This window comes from Schistocerca nitens, chromosome 5 (assembly GCF_023898315.1).
Source record: "Schistocerca nitens isolate TAMUIC-IGC-003100 chromosome 5, iqSchNite1.1, whole genome shotgun sequence".
In the NCBI taxonomy this organism is placed as follows: Eukaryota; Metazoa; Arthropoda; class Insecta; order Orthoptera; family Acrididae; genus Schistocerca; species Schistocerca nitens.
Genome location: NC_064618.1, coordinates 506,704,248 through 506,723,078, shown reverse-complemented (window position 1 = coordinate 506,723,078; position 18,831 = coordinate 506,704,248). Strand labels below are relative to the sequence as shown.

Here is an 18,831-nt window from a genome sequence, read left to right as displayed (position 1 = left end):
TTATTAGAAATCCTCTGAAGGCTTTTAAGAAAAGGAGAAATGTTGGAAAGCCAAAGGTATGTGTTATTACTGTAAACAATAAAGACGATGAAAATCCCCAACATAGCTTGTGTCCCAAAGAAGAAGACAGTTGGTGTAAATATAACAAAGGATTGCTAACTGGTGAAGTGTACACTCATAAGCATAGTCTGCCTCATGCAATAATGGAGGTGATAAAACATATTTTCAGAGACTTAGCAGCACCTGAACTGTTGAAAAAGTGTATTCACGGAAAAACTCAAAACCCCAATGAAAGTGTAAATAGTGTTATATGGTCGAGAATCCCCAAGACTGTATTTGTTGGAATAGAAACACTTCACTTTGGTGTGTATGATGCTGTTGCGACTTTCAATGATGGCAACATTGTAAGGTGCAAGGTATTTAGAAATATGGGAATGAAGATAGGTTCTAACATGGTACGAGCGATGCTTGCTTTAGACAAGGAACGCCTTCGGGCTGCAGACAGGGCTGTAAAGAGTCTAGAAATACAAGCAAGAGTAAACAGGAGGAGGAACAAGAGGAAGCTGGAGGAGGAGTTTGCAGAGGATGAAGATAATCCATCCTATGGACCTGGAATGCACTAAAAAGTTAATCCAATCTTTGTCGCTCAATTCCCAAAACTTTTATTTTCTCATACTAATTACATGTTTTCTAAGGATCTTCCAAACATATTTGTTTCAAACTTTCAGTAAATGTTACACAGTACCTTCTGCATAATTTAACACAGCCCTTTTCCAAAAAACTGTATATTTTTGAATATATAAATAAAAAATTGCAAAAAAATGTTGTGAATTTTCATTACAATTGAAAAAAATCATCTTTAATAACTGAACTAAAATTTTGTAAAATCCCTGTGTTAAGTTGTAGCCCATATTCCAATAAATAATCTGTAAAAAGTTCAACTTCCTATCTCAAATACTTTGTGAGGAAAGATGTAATTTATAAGCGTTATTTTAACATTGCAAGTATAGGGCATTCCGGAGCCCCTTAATACTGAAACAGGTAGCCCCCCTTACCTCTCTCACTTTAGTGGTTGTTGCAAACTGAATTACCCTTGTAATGAATGCTTGGATTTCTAGTACTCCTGCTCACCAAAAAGCAACCGCCTGGCACATAGTGGTACAATATCATACGAATTACGCCTTAGTGTCTTTGTACACTGTTTAGCTGGTTTGTCCAGTACAACAAATGCATCTCATGACAGCTTTATACTGGCAACAGTTTCCTATTGTTGAAGGTTAACTTTCACATGTTGTTTAGCCAGAATATTTATTTTCAGGTTTGCCTCACACCTTCTCATAGTTGATGACCATTGTGTCAGCAGGTGCTCTGCAAGGTTGTGACCCAGTACTCGCACTACTGTTACATTCCATACCTCTAGCATACACTCCTCAACCGATTCAGCCCTGTCGGCTTCATCACTAACTTCATGAACTTGTTTCCTCTTCCTTTCCCTCTGTTCACCCTGCTTCTAAGGAAACACACACATCTGCACTGTTTCTTTCCCAACTTCTGCTAAATCACTATCAACAACTTCTTTTGCATTTCCCACAATACCTAAAAATAAAACAACTTTGTCTGCAGTTCTGCTAAGCACAGCACAAAAATCAGTGGCATATGCATTTACCAATACATCTGGCACAGGTTCCACAGCCTCCAAACAACACTCATCACATCCAAATAGGATGGATATCACTGACTTACATCATTCATGTTGCTATCCCCATATTTAACCACATCATAATAATACTTATTACTTCAACCTACTACTCTGAGTGGCTGTCAATAAGTACTACTTCACCCAATGAAACCAATTAATAATCCTGGTCTCACCACCTGAATCACTGCACATTTTACTATCTTACATTGCTCGTCAACGAGCCACATCCACTGGCACATACTGCAGAACTTAACATTCTTGTTTACACTCCACAGAACACTGTCTGCAACTACCTGCCACACACCGAGCTTGGCACGATACTTGCAGTCAAATAAAAACATAACAAACAAACAGACTGCACCCATCCCACCATAAGCTGTTGAAACTGCAACACTGCAGCAGTCTAGACATCATCTTCATCCACAGATGCCAGTTGAAGGTCTCGCCGATTCTTCTGCTCTCACCACACGACATGGTGACAGGGTCAAAGACTGCACTCCTGACACCAAATATCAGCGACCCCAGGGGTGGCTACACTGCAGGATGGCAGGTAGCGGAGAGCTGATGCAGGATTGCAGGTCAGTGATTGTCTTCAGAGACTTGTCTGTCAAAATTAGCACTTTATTTTTTTATGCTTTGTAGGCATGGAGTAGTGACCATGCCTCTCACTGCACATGGAATGTACCAAGTGATTTGCAAGATGACAGCCTGGGTCCAGCCAGCTGGCTGCAATACGTGCACCCTGCTTTGATAACACCAGTGCAGCACACAACCCCATCAGAAGTCATGCCCTAGTATCTTGGGTCAGTGGTGCTTGAAGATGGGAGGGAATCTTGCTATGGTAACCACCTCTGTGATGAATGAGTTGCATCCCAGCAGCCGTAGGCATGTGGTGTGATGCCACCTCCACTCCAATGGCTGAAGATAGCCGTCATGCAAGGGATAAGACCTGCTGCCTACTGGGCAGGAGTGAGCCTGGAATGGCCCACTAAGTCCAGGGAGTGGATGTAGTGCACAAAGTAGATACCATGACAGAGGCCTGAACCTGAGACTGCTGCTGGCTGCTCCATGTGGTCTCCTCATCTACTGTAACCCCACTCCTTACAGAACTGCCGGGCTGTGAATGAATCTGCTAACAGAATGAAAACTATTTAAACAGGGTATCAGCACACCTGTTATGCCAATGTGCCACTTCGTCACATTTTCAACAATACTATAACCCATCAATGAAGAAATCCCCTTGCCTGTACTGCATGAACAGCGCATTACTACTGTACTGGCAAATTTCACTGAGCAAGCCTGGTCCACCTTGCAGTAATTCAACAGCTATGTCACAGTAATCTAAATCCTGACACCTCACACTCACCAGCTACCAGCACCTGCTTCAATACGTCAGCTGCATATTCCCACAGATTTGCCTATAATGTAGTAGTGGCATTGCAATACATTTGTATCCAAAAAGAAATTGATATGTCGAGTGATTAAGAAACTGTCATAAGGTGATTGAGAAAATGAACAAGAGTTGATATAGTCAAGTGACTGGGTAAGAAGGCTCCTTCAGAGAGGAGATGATCTACCAGACTAGTCCAAAATGCACCAATGGCCAGTCTTACACCATGTTAATGTAATGGGTCAAATAATTTCGAAGCTGAAGGTACCACTAAAGCAAAAATCTGGCAACCATAGTTCACACAAGACCAGACCAGGTCCCAGCAAATATGGAGTAGAGTACTGTGATCCACACCCAAAGAGGCATGACTGTTTAAAGCTGCCATTCAAGCCAAGGATACAGACTGTGATCTGTACCAAATGTCAAGGTCATCAACATACAGCACAGGGATGACCACAGGTCCAACAGAGGTTACTAGCCCACTGATAGCAATGAGGAAGAACGTAACACCGAGCCCTGAGGAACACTGTTCTCTTGGATCCACGAGGAGTTGTACAATGTGCAAACTCTAACCTGAAACAATCAGTGAGATAAACATTGACAATATTCTATAGGGCGGCTCAAGAGCCCCAGTCATGGAGGGTACTTAAAATGTGATGCCATCAAGTAGTGCAGCATGCATTATGTAGGTAAAAATGACTGCAATGTGATGTCCACATTTAGAAAAAGCCTGTCAGACTGCTGGTTCCAACCTAACCAAATAGTCTGTTGTGGGCTATCCCTCCTGGAAACAACAGTGATATGGGGCACACGGCCACGATTCAAGAAACCAGCACAATTGAGCTATCATCCTTTCAAGCAGTTTGCAGAATGCGTTGGTTACGGTAATAGGTTGGTAGCTGTTGATGGACACTGAATTTTTGCCCAGTTTAAGGATTAGGATGATGACACTATCTCTCCAGTGTGGAGGCAACACACTTTCCATTCAAATAAGGTTGAAGCCTCTTAGTAGATGGTAGATGGAGTCTGTGAGTCACATTCAGATGTTGGATCATCTGATTATGAATCAAGTAAGGGCCAGCCCTTGACCAAGAAGTCAAGGGCCTGAAACAGTTCCCAGTCACTGTCAGGTTCATTACATAATCCAGGATTATGGTGGGAGGGAGGGGAGGGGGGGGGGAGGACACGGGGATATCTTCAACTTTTTTTATGCATTCAAAAGATAGTCAAGTAATAAAAGGAAGCCAATGCTGTCACAAAGTGAATCCGTGATACATCGATAAAAACATCACCATGAAGAAAGATACCCTGAACAATTATCTATCTGTGGCAACCAAGCAGACAACCGTTCTCAAGGAATAAATGTAGTATTCCCAGCATTCCTTCTTACTTTGTTTAATCAGTTAGAAAGCCTTTGCACAGAGCCACTTAAAAGTGATGAGGGCAGTAAGTGAAGGATGCCATTTGAGATGTTGGAGGGCCATTCAACACTGGTGAAAAGCTGTGACAATGTCTTTGGTCTACCATGGTACTGGCTGCCAATGGAACGTGCCCAAAGAATAGAGAATTGTGGTTTCAGTGGCAAGGTTGATAACATTGAGGCAGTCTCCGAAAATCTTACCGACGCAGTCTGACAGTGGGGACGAAGTTTATAGTAGAGGAATAGAACTACCAGTTGGCTCTTTGAGAGCCCAACATGGCAAATGGTCTGTTGGTTGGTTTGTGGGATTAAAGGGACCAGACTGCATCGGTCATCGGTCCCTTGTTCCAAAACTAAAAAACTACCACACAGAGTAAAAGACGGATAATAGAGACAGCAAACAACACAGGACAAGAAATACTCCGACAAGGATCAGACAAAACAAATTAAAACACAGAGTGTGACGGTGGTTGGCCAACCATAGGGGGAAAAAAAAAAGAGAGGAAAAGCCAACCACCAAGAACACATTAAAAACTCAGTTTAAAATCAGAGGCTAAAAGTCAGAATCAACACTAAAAATCATAAACACTCAGATTAAACGATAAAAACCCCCTGCCCGAATAAAACGCAAAACTAAGTCTACCATGGCAGAGTCATCTATTAAAAGGGCAGAGAGCATGTCAGGCAGCGCAAACGTCTGCCTGAGCACAGATAAAAGTGGACAGTCCAACAAAATGTGGACCACTGTCAATGCCGAGCCGCAGCGACAGAGATGGGGGTCCTCATGGTGCAATAAGTGGCCGTGGGACATCTGTGTGTGCCCAATACGCAGTCGGCAGAGGACGACAGACTCCTTGCGAGAGACTCGCAAGGAGGAGTGCCACACAGTCGTCGTCTCCTTGACGGCACGGAGTTTGTTAGGGGCGGCCAGACCGCGCCATTCAGCGTCCCAAAGTGAGATAACTTTGCGGCGTAAGACTGCCCTCAAATCAGTCTCCGGAAGGCCGATGTCTAGAGTGTGTTCACTGGTGGCCTGTTTGGCCAGGCGGTCAACACGTTCATTGCCCGGGATACCGACATGCCCGGGGGTCCACACAAAGACCACAGAGCGGCCGCAACGGGCAAGAGTATGCAGGGACTCATGGATAGCCATCACCAGACGATAACGAGGGAAACACTGGTCGAGAGCTCGTAAACTGCTCAGGGAATCGCTACAGATAACGAAGGACTCACCTGAGCAGGATCAGATATACTCTAGGGCACGAAAGATGGCGACCAGCTCAGCAGTGTAAACACTGCAGCCATCCGGCAAGGAACATTGTTCAGAATGGTCCCCTAGAGTAAGCGCATAACCGACACGACCAGCAACCATCGAACCGTCAGTGTAAACAACGTCAGAGCCCTGATACGTGGCCAGGATGGAATAAAAGCGGCGGCGGAAGGCCTCTGGAGGGACTGAGTCCTTCGGGCCCTGTGCCAAGTCAAGCTGAAGGCAAGGGCGAGGAACACACCATGGGGGTGTACGCAAAGTGGCCCGGAAAGGAGGTGGAACAGTGAAAACCCGAAGCCCGGAGAGAAGGTCTTTGACGCGGACCGCGATCGTAAAACCTGACTGTGGCCGACGTTCTGGCAGATGGACGACCGATTGCGGGAACAGGAGACGATAGTTCGGATGGCCGGGCAAGCTAAAAACATGGGCAGCGTAAGCGGCCAGTAAATGTTGGCACCTCAATCGCAGTGCAGGGACACCTGCCTCCATAAGTACGCTGTCCACGGGGCTGGTCCGGAAGGCACCAGTGGCCAGTCGTATCCCGCTGTGTAGTATTGGGTCCAGCACCCGCAACGCAGATGGGGATGCTGAGCCATAAGCCAGGCTCCCGTAATCCAGACGGGACTGGATTAACGCCTGGTAGAGCCGTAACAGGATAGATCGGTCGGCGCCCCAGCTGGTGTGGCTCAAGCATCTCAGAGCATTTAGATGCAGCCAACACGCCTGTTTAAGCTGCCGAATATGAGGCAGCCAAGTCAGCCGGGCATCAAAAACTACACCCAAAAACCTGTGGGTCTCCACCACAGCAAGGAGGTCGTCGGCAAGATAAAGCCGCGGCTCAGGATGGACTGTTCGGCGCCAGCAGAAATGCATAACGCGGGTCTTGGCAGCCGAAAACTGAAAACCATGCGCTACAGCCCAAGACTGCGCCTTGCGGATAGCGCCCTGTAGCTGACGTTCAACAGCTGCAATGCTAGTAGAGCTGTAGTAAAGGCAGAAGTCGTCAGCATACAGGGAAGCGGAGACAGAATTGCCCACCGCTGCAGCAAGATCGTTTATGGCAATTAAAAACAGGCAGACACTGAGGACAGATCTCTGTGATACCCCGTTCTCCTGGACTCGGGAGGAACTATGGGAGGCCGCGATTTGTACGCGGAAGGTACGATACGACAGAAAATTGCGGATAAAGAGTGGCAGAGGGCCCGAAGACCCCATCCGTGAAGCGTAGAAAGGATGTGATGACGCCATGTCGTATCGTACGCCTTCTGCATGTCGAAAAAGACAGCGACCAGGTGCTGACGGCGGGCAAAGGCAGTACGGATGGCCGACTCCAGGCTCACCAGATTGTCGGTGGCGGAGCGGCCTTTATGGAACCCACCCTGAGACGGAGCCAGAAGGCCCCGAGACTCCAGTACCCAATTCAAGCGCCGGCTCACCATCCGTTCGAGACGCTTGCAAAGAACATTGGTGAGGATAATGGGGCGGTAGCTGTCCACCTCCAAAGGGCTCTTGCCTGGTTTCAAAACGGGGATGACAATGCTTGCCCGCCATTGCGACGGAAACTCACCCTCGACCCAGAGACGGTTGTAAAAGTCGAGGAGGCGTCGCTTGCAGTCCACTGAAAGGTGTTTCAAAAATACTCTGCCAAGCTGTTGGCGATTTCGTCGGAGTCTGTACAAACTGCTCCATACAGAGAGAGCGCAGGGACGCTGACAGGGGTCCGATAGCCATAGAGGCGTCGGATCTTGGCCCAGACCTGCGATGGAGATACCTGGAGGCCAATGGTGGACACATACCGCTCCCAGCACTCCTGCTTGCTTTGGTGGATAAGGCGGCGGGCCCGCGCACGCAGCCGTTTGAAGGTGATGAGGTGGTCAATGCAGGGATGTCACTTGTGACGCTGGAGCACCCGCCGGCGATCTTTAATCGCCTCAGTGATCTCAGGCGACCACCAAGGCACAGTACGCCGCCGAGGGGACCCAGAAGAACAGGGAATGGCAGATTTGGCGGCAGTAACGATGCCGGTGGTGACCGATTGAACCACCGCATCAATGTCATCACTAGAGAGAGGCTCAATAGTGGCAGTGGAGGAAAACAAGTCCCAGTCAGCCTTATTCATAGCCCACCTGCAAGGGCGCAGAGAAGACTGACGCTGTGGCAGTGACAGAAAGATCGGAAAGTGGTCACTACCACACAGGTCGCCATGCACTCTCCATTGGACAGACGGTAAGAGGCTAGGGCTGCAGATCGAAAGTTCGATGGCGGAGTACGTGCCATGCGCCACGCTAAAGTGTGTGGAGGAACCATCATTTAAAAGCGAAAGATCAAGCTGTGCTAATAAATGCTCAATGGTGGCGCCTCGACCTGTCGCCACTGACCCACCCCACAGAGGGTTATGGGCGTTGAAGTCGCCCAATAACAAGAAAGGTGGCGGCAATTGGGCTATCAGAGCAGCCAGGACATGCTGCGCAACAGCACCATCCGGTGGAAGGTAAAGACTGCAGACGGTAACAGCCTGTGGCGTCCACACCCGAACAGCGACAGCCTCTAAAGCTGTTTGTAGAGGTACAGACTCGCTGTGAAGAGAGTTAAGGACATATATGCAGACACCACCAGACACTCTCTCATTAGCTGCCCGGTTCTTATAATAACCCCGATAGCCACGGAGGGCGGGGGTTCGCATTGCTGGAAACCAAGTTTCCTGAAGAGCAATGCAGAAGAAAGGGTGAAGGCTGATAAGTTGTCGGAGCTCAGCTAGATGGTGGAAGAAACCACTGCAGTTCCACTGGAGGATGGTATTGTCCATGTTTGAGAGAGGCGTGACGGGACTTGGAAGGCAGATTACGCCGCTGGGTCACCTGCTGCCTCCAATTGAGCACCGGTGCTAGCGCTATCCATGGCATCTGAGGGACCGGCGAGATCGAGGTCCTCAGACGCAGAGCTGGAAGGATGCGGTGGGGTGGCTGCCACCATGAGTTCCTTGGGCTTAGAGCTCTTCTTCTTGGATTTCTCACGCTGCTCTATGGGTTTAACTGGCTGGGAGGGCTTCACTGATTCAGTCTCCGGGACTGAGGAGGATCGTGAAGCCCTACGACCAGCAGATTGTGGGCACTTACGCAACTGTCGGTCGTCACCCTTCCCGCTGGTGGGAACCTGGGAAGGGAGGGACCCAAGGGACCCCTTGCGAGCATGAGAAGCCGAAGAAGTTGGACACTTCTCCGGCTTAGAAGTGGGGACGGACGTCCCCGATGGGTGGGAGGATGTTGCTCCTGAGGTAGGTGGTGCAGGAGCAACTGGTTGGGTAGAGCCCCCCACGGGCAAGGGGGCAGGAGTAGTTTTACTGCTCATCGATCTTGCTGGAAGTCTCGAAACTGATGGGGCTAGCACAGTAGTTGTAGCAGCTGCATAAGAAGACGTCATTCGCACAGGATGTAGTCTGTCATATTTCCTTTTGGCCTCAGTATAGGTCAGCCGGTCCAGGGTCTTATATTCCATGATTTTGTGGTCTTTCTGAAAGACTTTGCAGTCTGGCGAGCAAGGTGAATGATGCTCTCCGCAGTTGACACAGATGGGAGGCGGGGCACATGGAGTATTGGGATGTGATGGGCGTCCGCAATCTCGACAGGTGAGGCTGGAAGTGCAGCGGGAAGACATATGGCCGAACTTCCAGCACTTAAAGCACCGCATCGGGGGAGGGATATAGGGCTTGATGTCACAACGGTACACCATCACCTTGACCTTCTCCGGTAATGTATCACCCTCGAAGGCCAAGATGAAGGCACCGGTAGCAACCTGATTGTCCCTCGGACCCCGATGAACGCGCCGGACGAAATGAACACCTCTACGCTCTAAGTTGGCGCGCAGCTCGTCATCAGACTGCAAAAGGAGGTCCCTATGGAAAATAACACCCTGGACCATATTTAAACTCTTATGTGGTGTAATGGTAACGTTAACATCCCCAAACTTGTCACAAGCAAGTAACCTGCGTGACTGGGCGGAGGATGCCGTTTGTATCAGTACTGACCCAGAGCGCATTTTGGACAAGCCCTCCACCTCCCCAAACTTGTCCTCTAAATTCTCGATGAAGAACTGAGGCTTTGTGGATAGAAAAGACTCCCCATCAGCTCTCGTGCAAACTAAGAATCGGGGCGAATAACTGTTACCTCCATCCTGAGACTTACGCTCCTCCCACAGCGTGGCCAGAGAGGGGAACGTTTTCGGATCGTACTTCTGAGCATTAAATTGAGCTCGAGAACGCTTAGAGACTTGTGGCGGCTGGCCACCAGCAAGAGATGATGTACCACGCTTCATTGCAAGTCATCCGCCCTGATGCCACCTACTCCGACCAAGGGCCCTCCCGACGGGCGCCACCCAGCCGCAGCAATAGCAACCTGGCAGGATGGCCATTGCCAGGAGTCCTGATGCCCCAGGGAGACGGGCATCTACTCCTTGGCATACGTGGGGAGTTAACGGCGCAGGCATCAGTAGAGCGATCCCTGTGTTGTCAGGGGGCTACAACCAACAGGGTACATGGCAGCCCCACCACAACGGACTGGCTACCGTGCTGGATGTTAGGTGACATGTGGTCCATGGTCGCCGTCAGTGCAGAAAGTGGCACTGCACAGCGCAAGTTGGAAAGTGCACGCAGGAACGTATCCATGCCCAAGAGATGGAGAGCGGGCAGGACTGCAATGCAACGACAAAGAAGCTGGCGAAAGGTCTGATCGCTAGATGGACACAATGCACCAAGTAAGGCGCCCTTCCCCAATCGGCTCGCTCTTCGGGAAAATTTTGAGAGATGGAGGTCAAACCCAACAGGGGACCATCACATACGGCCGAAAAGTTTGAGACTCCTTTTAGTCGCCTCTTACGACAGGCAGGAATACCGCGGGCCTATTCTTACCCCCGAACCCGCAGGGGGGCAAATGGTCTGTTGGACAGTGACAAATAAGTAATGGGATTACTGGAAAGTGATCATTGGCACAAAGATTGTGATGTAACAACAATTGTAGTGAATCCACGAGACTGGAGGAACAGATCACAAGGTCCATAGCCCAAAAGGTGGCATGAGTGGCACTGAAGTGAGTAAGTGTACTATTATCGATGAGACACGGATCAAGACTGGAAAAATGTAGGTTAATCAGAAGGCCCCCACCAGATAACATGGTACTCCCCCACAGGGGGGTGGTGTGTGTTGAAATTGACAAATAGGAGAAAAGGGAGAGGGTGCTGCTGAATCAAGGTGTTCATCTTAAGTAAGTGCTCTGCTTGGAGGTAAATAAATGTTACAAATGGTGATCACTTGGGTCATTTTCATTCTCAGTGCTATATCTTCCAGTGTGGTATTGCAGATCTGGCAGATGACAGTAATATATACACCAGTTCCACTGAAACATCATGTTAAGGGTGTCCTAACTAGGTGTGACGAGGCCAAGGCAATAATAGGTCACACCACAGGATCACTGTATGTTGCCAGTGGGAGGCGGGGGAGAACATCGACAAATGTAGATTCAGAGTTCCCTAAGCTTTTGACACCTCTGACGTCACTGGAGTAGCCGTCTTCCTTCTATTGAAGGTCCAGACTTTTGAGAGGGCTTATCCACTATGGGGGCAGGAACTGAAGAGAAGCAGGCAGCCCTTCGACCCTTAGTCCATGGCTCCTTCACTAAAGTCTGCAACTCGCGGTCCAGTGGCTAGTGTTGCTACCTCTGGATCACAGGCTCCTGGGTTTGGTTCCGGCCAGGTTAGGTAAGGGATTCTCTCTGCCTGGGGACTGGGCATTTGTGTTGTCCTCATCACTTCATCATCATTCAGGACAGTGGAGAGAATGGACTATGTAAAGATTGGGACTATACTCATCCTCATCATCCTCTACTCAATGGCTTGTGTCAGGTCACTAGCCTGTAGATTTCCATGAAGATGGTAATCCAAAGGCAGGCCTGGTATTGATAGGTGCCACAGGAAGATGTTGCTTCTCTGGCTGTGTGCTGGGAGTCAAGAATCCACAGAGGAGTAGAGTCTATCTCCCTCATGGGCAGATTTACTTGCACTACTGCAAAAGGTTGACACTGAGGGAATGAAAAGAGTAAGTATTCGAGGTGCTGCCAATGACCTGGCCACATTAGAGGCAAAAGCCAATACCAATGAGACAGGATGTAAATGAGTGCACTTTTTTGAGCGGAGAGGCAATCTGAGACCTTAAGTTCTTGGATTTTAAATTCCTGAATTGGGTAGCACACTCTGGGGATCAGGAAGGGTGATAACCTCCACTCACATGATGGGTTTTCATGAAGCAGCTGGCCAGTCTCCACAAACTGGTTTATTTGTTAACTGGCAAGACATATACCAAAGCATCGACATTTAATGCACAGCATGGTTCAATTTATATGGCAACATCCGATGAATATTTTCTGCAATACACCAGATATTATTGGAGACGTTTTAAACTTCACTTCAGTCACAGTAGTGTTCACAGTATAAAATTTATATCTATGCACCAAATCCATGCAACCACTGGATATCACTTTCATCACAGCTAGGACAGATGCACAGAGTCTGTGGAGGAGGAAATGTCAGCTAGGGGTTGGGGTTGTTTGGGGGAAGAGACCAAACAGCGAGGTCCTCGGTCTCATCGGATTAGGGAAGGACGGGGAAGGATGTTGGCCGTGTCCTTCCCAGCATTTGTCTGGAGCGATTTAGGGAAGTCACTGTAAACCTGAATCAGGATGGCCAGAGGCAGGATTGAACCGTCGTCCTCCTAAATGCAAGTCCAGTGTGCCGTCTCGCTAGGTCAGCTAGTGTGAGAGTGAATGTACAGTACCTTGAGGAGTATAGACAATTTAAAGAAGGGTTCATCTGTACTTATGAAATTTTTGAGAATGCTCTAGGGAAAAATCTACAGAGTAAGTCTGGAAGATGAGAAAATAAAGGTAGACGACCATACTGAGAATGAGATGAACTGGAGGTTCCCACAAAGTACTTACAGAGGAAGAAACTGACTTCTCAGCAGCACCTGTGAATGGCATTTTATTTACGTAACCAATACCTTCTACTGAAGGATGCAATTGTTTAAAATATGCATTTGCTAAGAATATATGATTTCAGTTTTTATCATTCTTAGTTCTGATGTTGTTTCTTCAATGTAACAGAAATAAAAAAATCTACAGTTATTTATTGTTCCAATTAATTATCTCAAAAATGGATGAACCAAATCCCTTAGATTTTGAAGAAACATTTCTGCTCGTTAGCACTCTGTATGTATGGGGGAAAAAAAAAAAAAAAAAAAAAAAAAAAAAAAAAAAAAAAAAAAAAAAAGAGAGAGAAAAGAAAAGAAAAGAAAAAAAAAAGATCGGTCTCACCCCAAAACAAGTAACAAGTATGAGATTGACCCCTCTTATTTTTTCTGACCGTCTGATACAAGGGAAAAGTACTATAACTTTTTTCTGGTGTCTTTCATCTGTAGGAAGCAAAAATCTAAAACAATGATATAAGTCTATCCTTTTCCATGATAATTCAGAAATATAATGAAAACTTACATCAATGAGTGAAACAAGAATCTCCCATTTTATTCAGACTTTGATTAGATTATGTTCCACTTTTAAGGTATCCTTGGAAGAGTGAAGGAACACATTTTACTTCCAACACCTGTGGAAATCTTGTGACTCGATTCCGACAACTGGGTAACACACTGAGCCAATGGTGACAGTCATCAGAATTTTGTTGTGTTAGTGAATTAGTAGGCAATTAATTATAAAATTAAGATTTGTTTTTACTTACTAATTGTGCTGTGTAATTGTACAGTGCTCTCACAACCTTCACCTTTCCTGTAAATCAATGAAAGCAAACATTAGGAAACAGGAATCTGGAACTTTAAAGTTTAATACAGTTTATCCTTGAGGATTAAGCTGGATGTGTATCAATATTCTGAAGAAAAATTCTATGTGCTGAGCTGAACTATTAATGGACTGTGAGAAATCAGCAGCAGGCAGACACAACTACAATGAAAAAAATTTCTGTTTACTACCAATTTAGCTCACAGCACTCATGCTTCCAGATCCTAGTTTCTTGATTAGCAAATTGTAAGATATCTATATCTTGAATTAATCACCACCTGACTTCTTTAATGACGGTTTATTCCAAAGACCAACAACAGCTACAACACTGTACTTAAGCAATAGTGAATAACGTCCCTAAGTTATCTATTTGACAGGCTACCTGTTTCCAAATTCATTGCTCAGTACAAAGTACAAGGAAGATAGTTTTAAAGATAATATAAAAGACCCTTCACATAAATGTGGCTAACTGATGACTGATAAATGGTAGATGAAAGGGTTATTTTGATATCCATTAAATTCTTAACTGTTTGTGGATATGTCACATTGATACAAAACTTTCACAGCATTTATGTTTATGTCAGAGAAAATTAATGGCAGGTAATCTGCAAATCTATCATTGCTACGTAAGCAACAGCAATACCCCTCATTCCCATGGATCCCCCAAGTATAACAACATTCTCTTTCATTCTGTGTATTCAGGAGGGTATTAAGTCCATCTCTGTGACTGAGTGGTCAGCATGTCTGACTGTCATGTGGAGGAACCAGATTCTATTCCCAGTACTTCCAGGGATTTTTGTTAGGTGGGAGATCAGGAAAATGGGGTTCCACTAAGCCTTGTGATGTCAAATGAGGAGCTATTTGAATGGGAAGTAGCAGTTCCAAGGTCTAGGAAGTTAATGTGCTGGCCATTGCCCTTCCATACAGTATCCAAATGACATCAGTAGGAGAAGACGGCAAAACAGCCAGTCAGCACTACATGGTCCAGCAGGGCCAGAGAGAAGAGCTCACAGGAGATTGTTGTGAACATTATTCATCATCTACTTTGCCTTGAGGGTACACAGAAAGTATAAGCTGATGAGAAATTTCTCTCAATGACAACACTTCATCCCCTCAAACGCCTTTAATTATTTTTTGTTGCCTCAGGATTCCACAGACAACACGTTATGAAATCTTCTCAGACACTCAATAAATCAATTTCCATGAAAACACTCCTTTGGATTTCAAGCTGCTGCACAATACTGACATTTCGTAGAAGCAGTATGATATTCATAGTTTCACATTGCATATAATATACACAAAGGGTGCTCCGAGAGGAATGGTCAGTATTCAGGGATATGGCAAGAACCATCATTTGAAGAAAAAAAAGCTACTAAAGATGGGCCCTAAAATGCATACCGTCGCACGGGGTGAAGTTGACTGATTTTAGACTTTAAACTTAACCATCTTAGTTTTCCACTTAAAGTTATTTCTGTGAGACACAGTTGTAAAACAGCTAGGCTATATTTTTTTAGTTCATACAATTTACATTTTTATGCATGCACCATTTTCCACTGACAACTGTGGGGTGCAACAAACAAAACTGCAACCTACATGGCAAATTCATAAGTTAATGTACATATACTTGCACTGATGTGCTGTTACTTAAAAAAACATTTTATGTTAACTTTTCAGTCAACTTCACCCCAGCAGCCAACTTCATCACATTTGACAATACCTTAAGAGCTAGGAGTACTTCTTTGTCTTCGATACACTGCACCACTAGACTGTTATATATATTTGTTGCTACATCCGCTGCATCACACTTTTGCTGCATTCATTAAGTCTCATTCTTCCCGCATTCATGAGTGTTTAAAGAACCCTTGAGAAAAAATGATTTACTTCACCCCAGTTCCACCATGAAGTTGTATAGTTTTATTTAAGTGTTTAAAAATAGGTAAGTATAATAAACCGACTTTTGTTAATGCTCTAGCTGTCATCAAGAAGGGTCAATGCACAACAAACATATGGCCTAGGCACAGAAGTTGTTTTATGCCCAGTCACATGAACTAAAGTTTCAGCTCATTAAAAAAGTTAAAAAATCAGGCCTCTGGAAAGCAATGAGTATTTAGATAGAGGTTTGAAATATGGTACATTTCATTATTGCCATGAATTAAGAACTTTTGAGCAGTAAATATAATATTTTTCAACATTTTAAATGCTTTAGCGATGACAACCATTTATAATGTGCTGAGTTTTATCCACCAGACATCTTGTGCATGAAGTTCAGCATAAAATAAACCTGTTTTACTACAAAAAAAGGTACTAGACTCAAAGATGACAGCTAAGACTGTTGAAATCAGTTATTTGAAAAAAAAAAAAAATGTGTGTTTGAATGGTTAATAACAACTGCAAAACAAATCTCTTCTACTGCAATCTCTTTGCTTTCCATATTTTGGAAGCATATAGTTTAGATCAAAACAAGGAAAGACTGTAGAGTAAAATTCATACCTTAAGAGCTATGGTTTGTTGGTTGGTTCAAAGAGGGGGTGAAGGGACCAAACTGCAAGGTCATCGGTCCCTTGTTCCCAGTAAAATAATTACACAACGGAAAGAAGAAAAGAAAGGAAACGTACAGCCCAATGACAGGAAAAAGGAAGAACCAGAAGAACAACAGGACAACCAACACTATTATGGACAAAAAAAAAGAAAAGAAAAACACAGAGAGAAGCAAGAAACAAGTAGAAGGGATAAAACAAGAGAGCAGATGACCATGGCTGGCTGACCACGAGAATAAAAAGGAAAAGCCAGCCACTCTGTGACACATTAAAACATCCACCCTAAAAGTATTAGAATGGAGAACACAAAGGGATGAAGGACATTCACAAAAACCTATATAGAATGACAAAACCCACCGTCATATATAAAACGTAAAACTAAATTAGCCAATGAGGCATTGTCAGCTAAAATTAATGGCAACAAGTCCGAAAGGAGGACAGCTCACCAAGATATGGGCCACTGTCAGCCAGGCGCCGCACCAACCAGGTGGGTCATCATGGCGCAGGAGGTAGCCATGTGTCACCCAAGTGTGGCCAATGCGGAGCCAGCAGAGAACCACAGATCCCTGCTAGAGGCCCTCATGGAGGTCTGCCACACATTCGTAGTCTCCTTAATGGCGCACAGTTTGTTGTGCATGCTGAGGTTACACCATTTCATCTCCCAAAGCCGCAAAACCTTGCGGCATAGTACTGCATGCAGGTCAGTTGCAGAGAAGCCGATCTCCATAAACGGTTTCCACATAGCCTGTTTGGCCAGCCAGTCGGCAAGTTCGTTGCCTGGGATTCCGACATGACCTGGGGTCCAGACAAACATCACTGAACGACGGGTCTGTTCCAGGGCATAGACGAACTCCTGGATGGCCGCTACCAAAGGACAATGAGGGTAGCACTGGTTGATAGCTTGTAGGCTGCTCAAGGAGTCAGTACACAGAAGAAACGACTCCCCAAGGCATGAACGGATGTGCTCAAGAGCATGAGATATAGCTACCAGCTTGGCAGTGAAAACACTGCACCTTCAGGCAAGGAATGCTGTTCAATATGTCCTCCTTCAACATACACAAAGCAGACGTGACCATCAGCCATCGAGCCGTCTGTGTAAACCACTTTGTGGCCTCGGTACATGTCAAGAATCGAGAGGAAGTGGCAACAGAGAGCCGCGGGGGTAGCTGAGTCCTTAGGGCCATAGAAAGGTCCAGGCGAAGCCGCGGCATAGGTGTACATCATGGAGGTGTACGTGAATGGATCTCAAGTATAGGTGGTAAAGGCAAGGACTCCAGTTCGGAAAGAAGGAATCAGACACAAACTGCAATTGGAAGCCCTGACATCGGCCGCCGATGTGGGAGATGAACCGCCGTGGGTGAGAAAATGAGACAGTGATTTGGATATGCAGGAGAACTACAAATGTATGCAACGTAACTGCCCAGCAGTTGTGCACGCCTAACCTCCAATGGAGGGACTCCGGCCTCCACAAGAACACTGGTCACCGGACTCATCCTAAAAGCTCCTGTCACTAGGCGTATGTCACAGTGGTGCACTGGGTCGAGTAAACGCAATGCTGAGGGCACTGCTGAACCATAAACGAGACTCCCATAGTCAAGGCGGGATTGAACAAGGGCTCTGTAGAGCTGCAACAGCATAGACCGATCTGCACCCCAGTTGGTGTTGCTCAGGCAGCGGAGGGCATTGAGGTGTTGCCAGCACTTCCACTTAAGCTGATGAAGGTGAGGAAGCCAAGTCAATTGGGCATTCAAAACCAGTCCTAAGAATCAATATGTCACCACTACAGTGAGCAGATCATCATTAATGTAAAGTTCTGGTTCTGGATGAATAGTACGACACTGACAGAAGAACATAACATACGACTTTGCGGTCGAAAACTGGAAACCGTGGGCTAGAGCCCATGACTGCACCTTATGGATGGTCCCTGTAGGTGTCATTCAGCAACACCAGCAACTTGACCCTCATGATTCGAAACATGACTGCGTCGCGTCGTTTCATGATTCGAGGGTCAGCAACTGATAAAAAAAATGGAGCCCCGTGGGGTCCCAAGGTCGCGATGGCGGCGGTCCCTGTCCCGCCGAGATAATTTGTCCTTTTAGGACAATTATCTGAGCAAGCACCCACGCCAGCAAAAGGTTGCCCGACACGTGCTGTCTGATAACGTAATTTATATAAAAGGTGGTAATAATTTATTTTTGCGTTAATACGCCATTATTCAGAAGTGTACGTTGTGGTGGAGCATTAGATGCTGTAAGTGATTCAGAGGAGGAAGATGTTGATTTTGCTGATATTTTTTTAAGTCATGATGATGTCATGGTGATGTACTTGATGGCACTGACCTTACGTAATATTACGTCTTTAGCTCATTGTGATATCATTGACAGATTTTTCCTCTTGTTCCCTCCTCTGATGTACTTGATGGCACTAACCTTACATAATATGACGTCTTTTGCTCATTGTGATATCATTGACAGATTTTTCCTCTTGTCCCCTCCTAAGTGACATTGAATTTTTTCATATATTCTGCATGTATAAAGAACATCAGACATGTGTAAATGACATCACTTTTCTCTAATTACACAACTCAATATGACACAACGTGCCATTGCTAATGAGCTCCATCGTAGTGCTCGAAAAGTGTATCCTAGGCAGACAGTTATTACCAGAGGACTTGATGACTTGC

General features: G+C 45.9%; 1 protein-coding gene across 1 annotated transcript in view; it reads right to left on the bottom strand.

The window, feature by feature from the left end:
* Nucleotides 1-18,831, bottom strand: part of LOC126260831 (osteoclast-stimulating factor 1-like) — a 98,674-nt gene that overhangs the window by 54,603 nt on the left and 25,240 nt on the right. Inside the window, exon 2 of the mRNA XM_049958221.1 lies at nt 13,556-13,602. Within this exon, the coding sequence (XP_049814178.1) occupies nt 13,556-13,602 (47 nt within the window). The remainder of the gene's footprint in view (nt 1-13,555; nt 13,603-18,831) is intronic.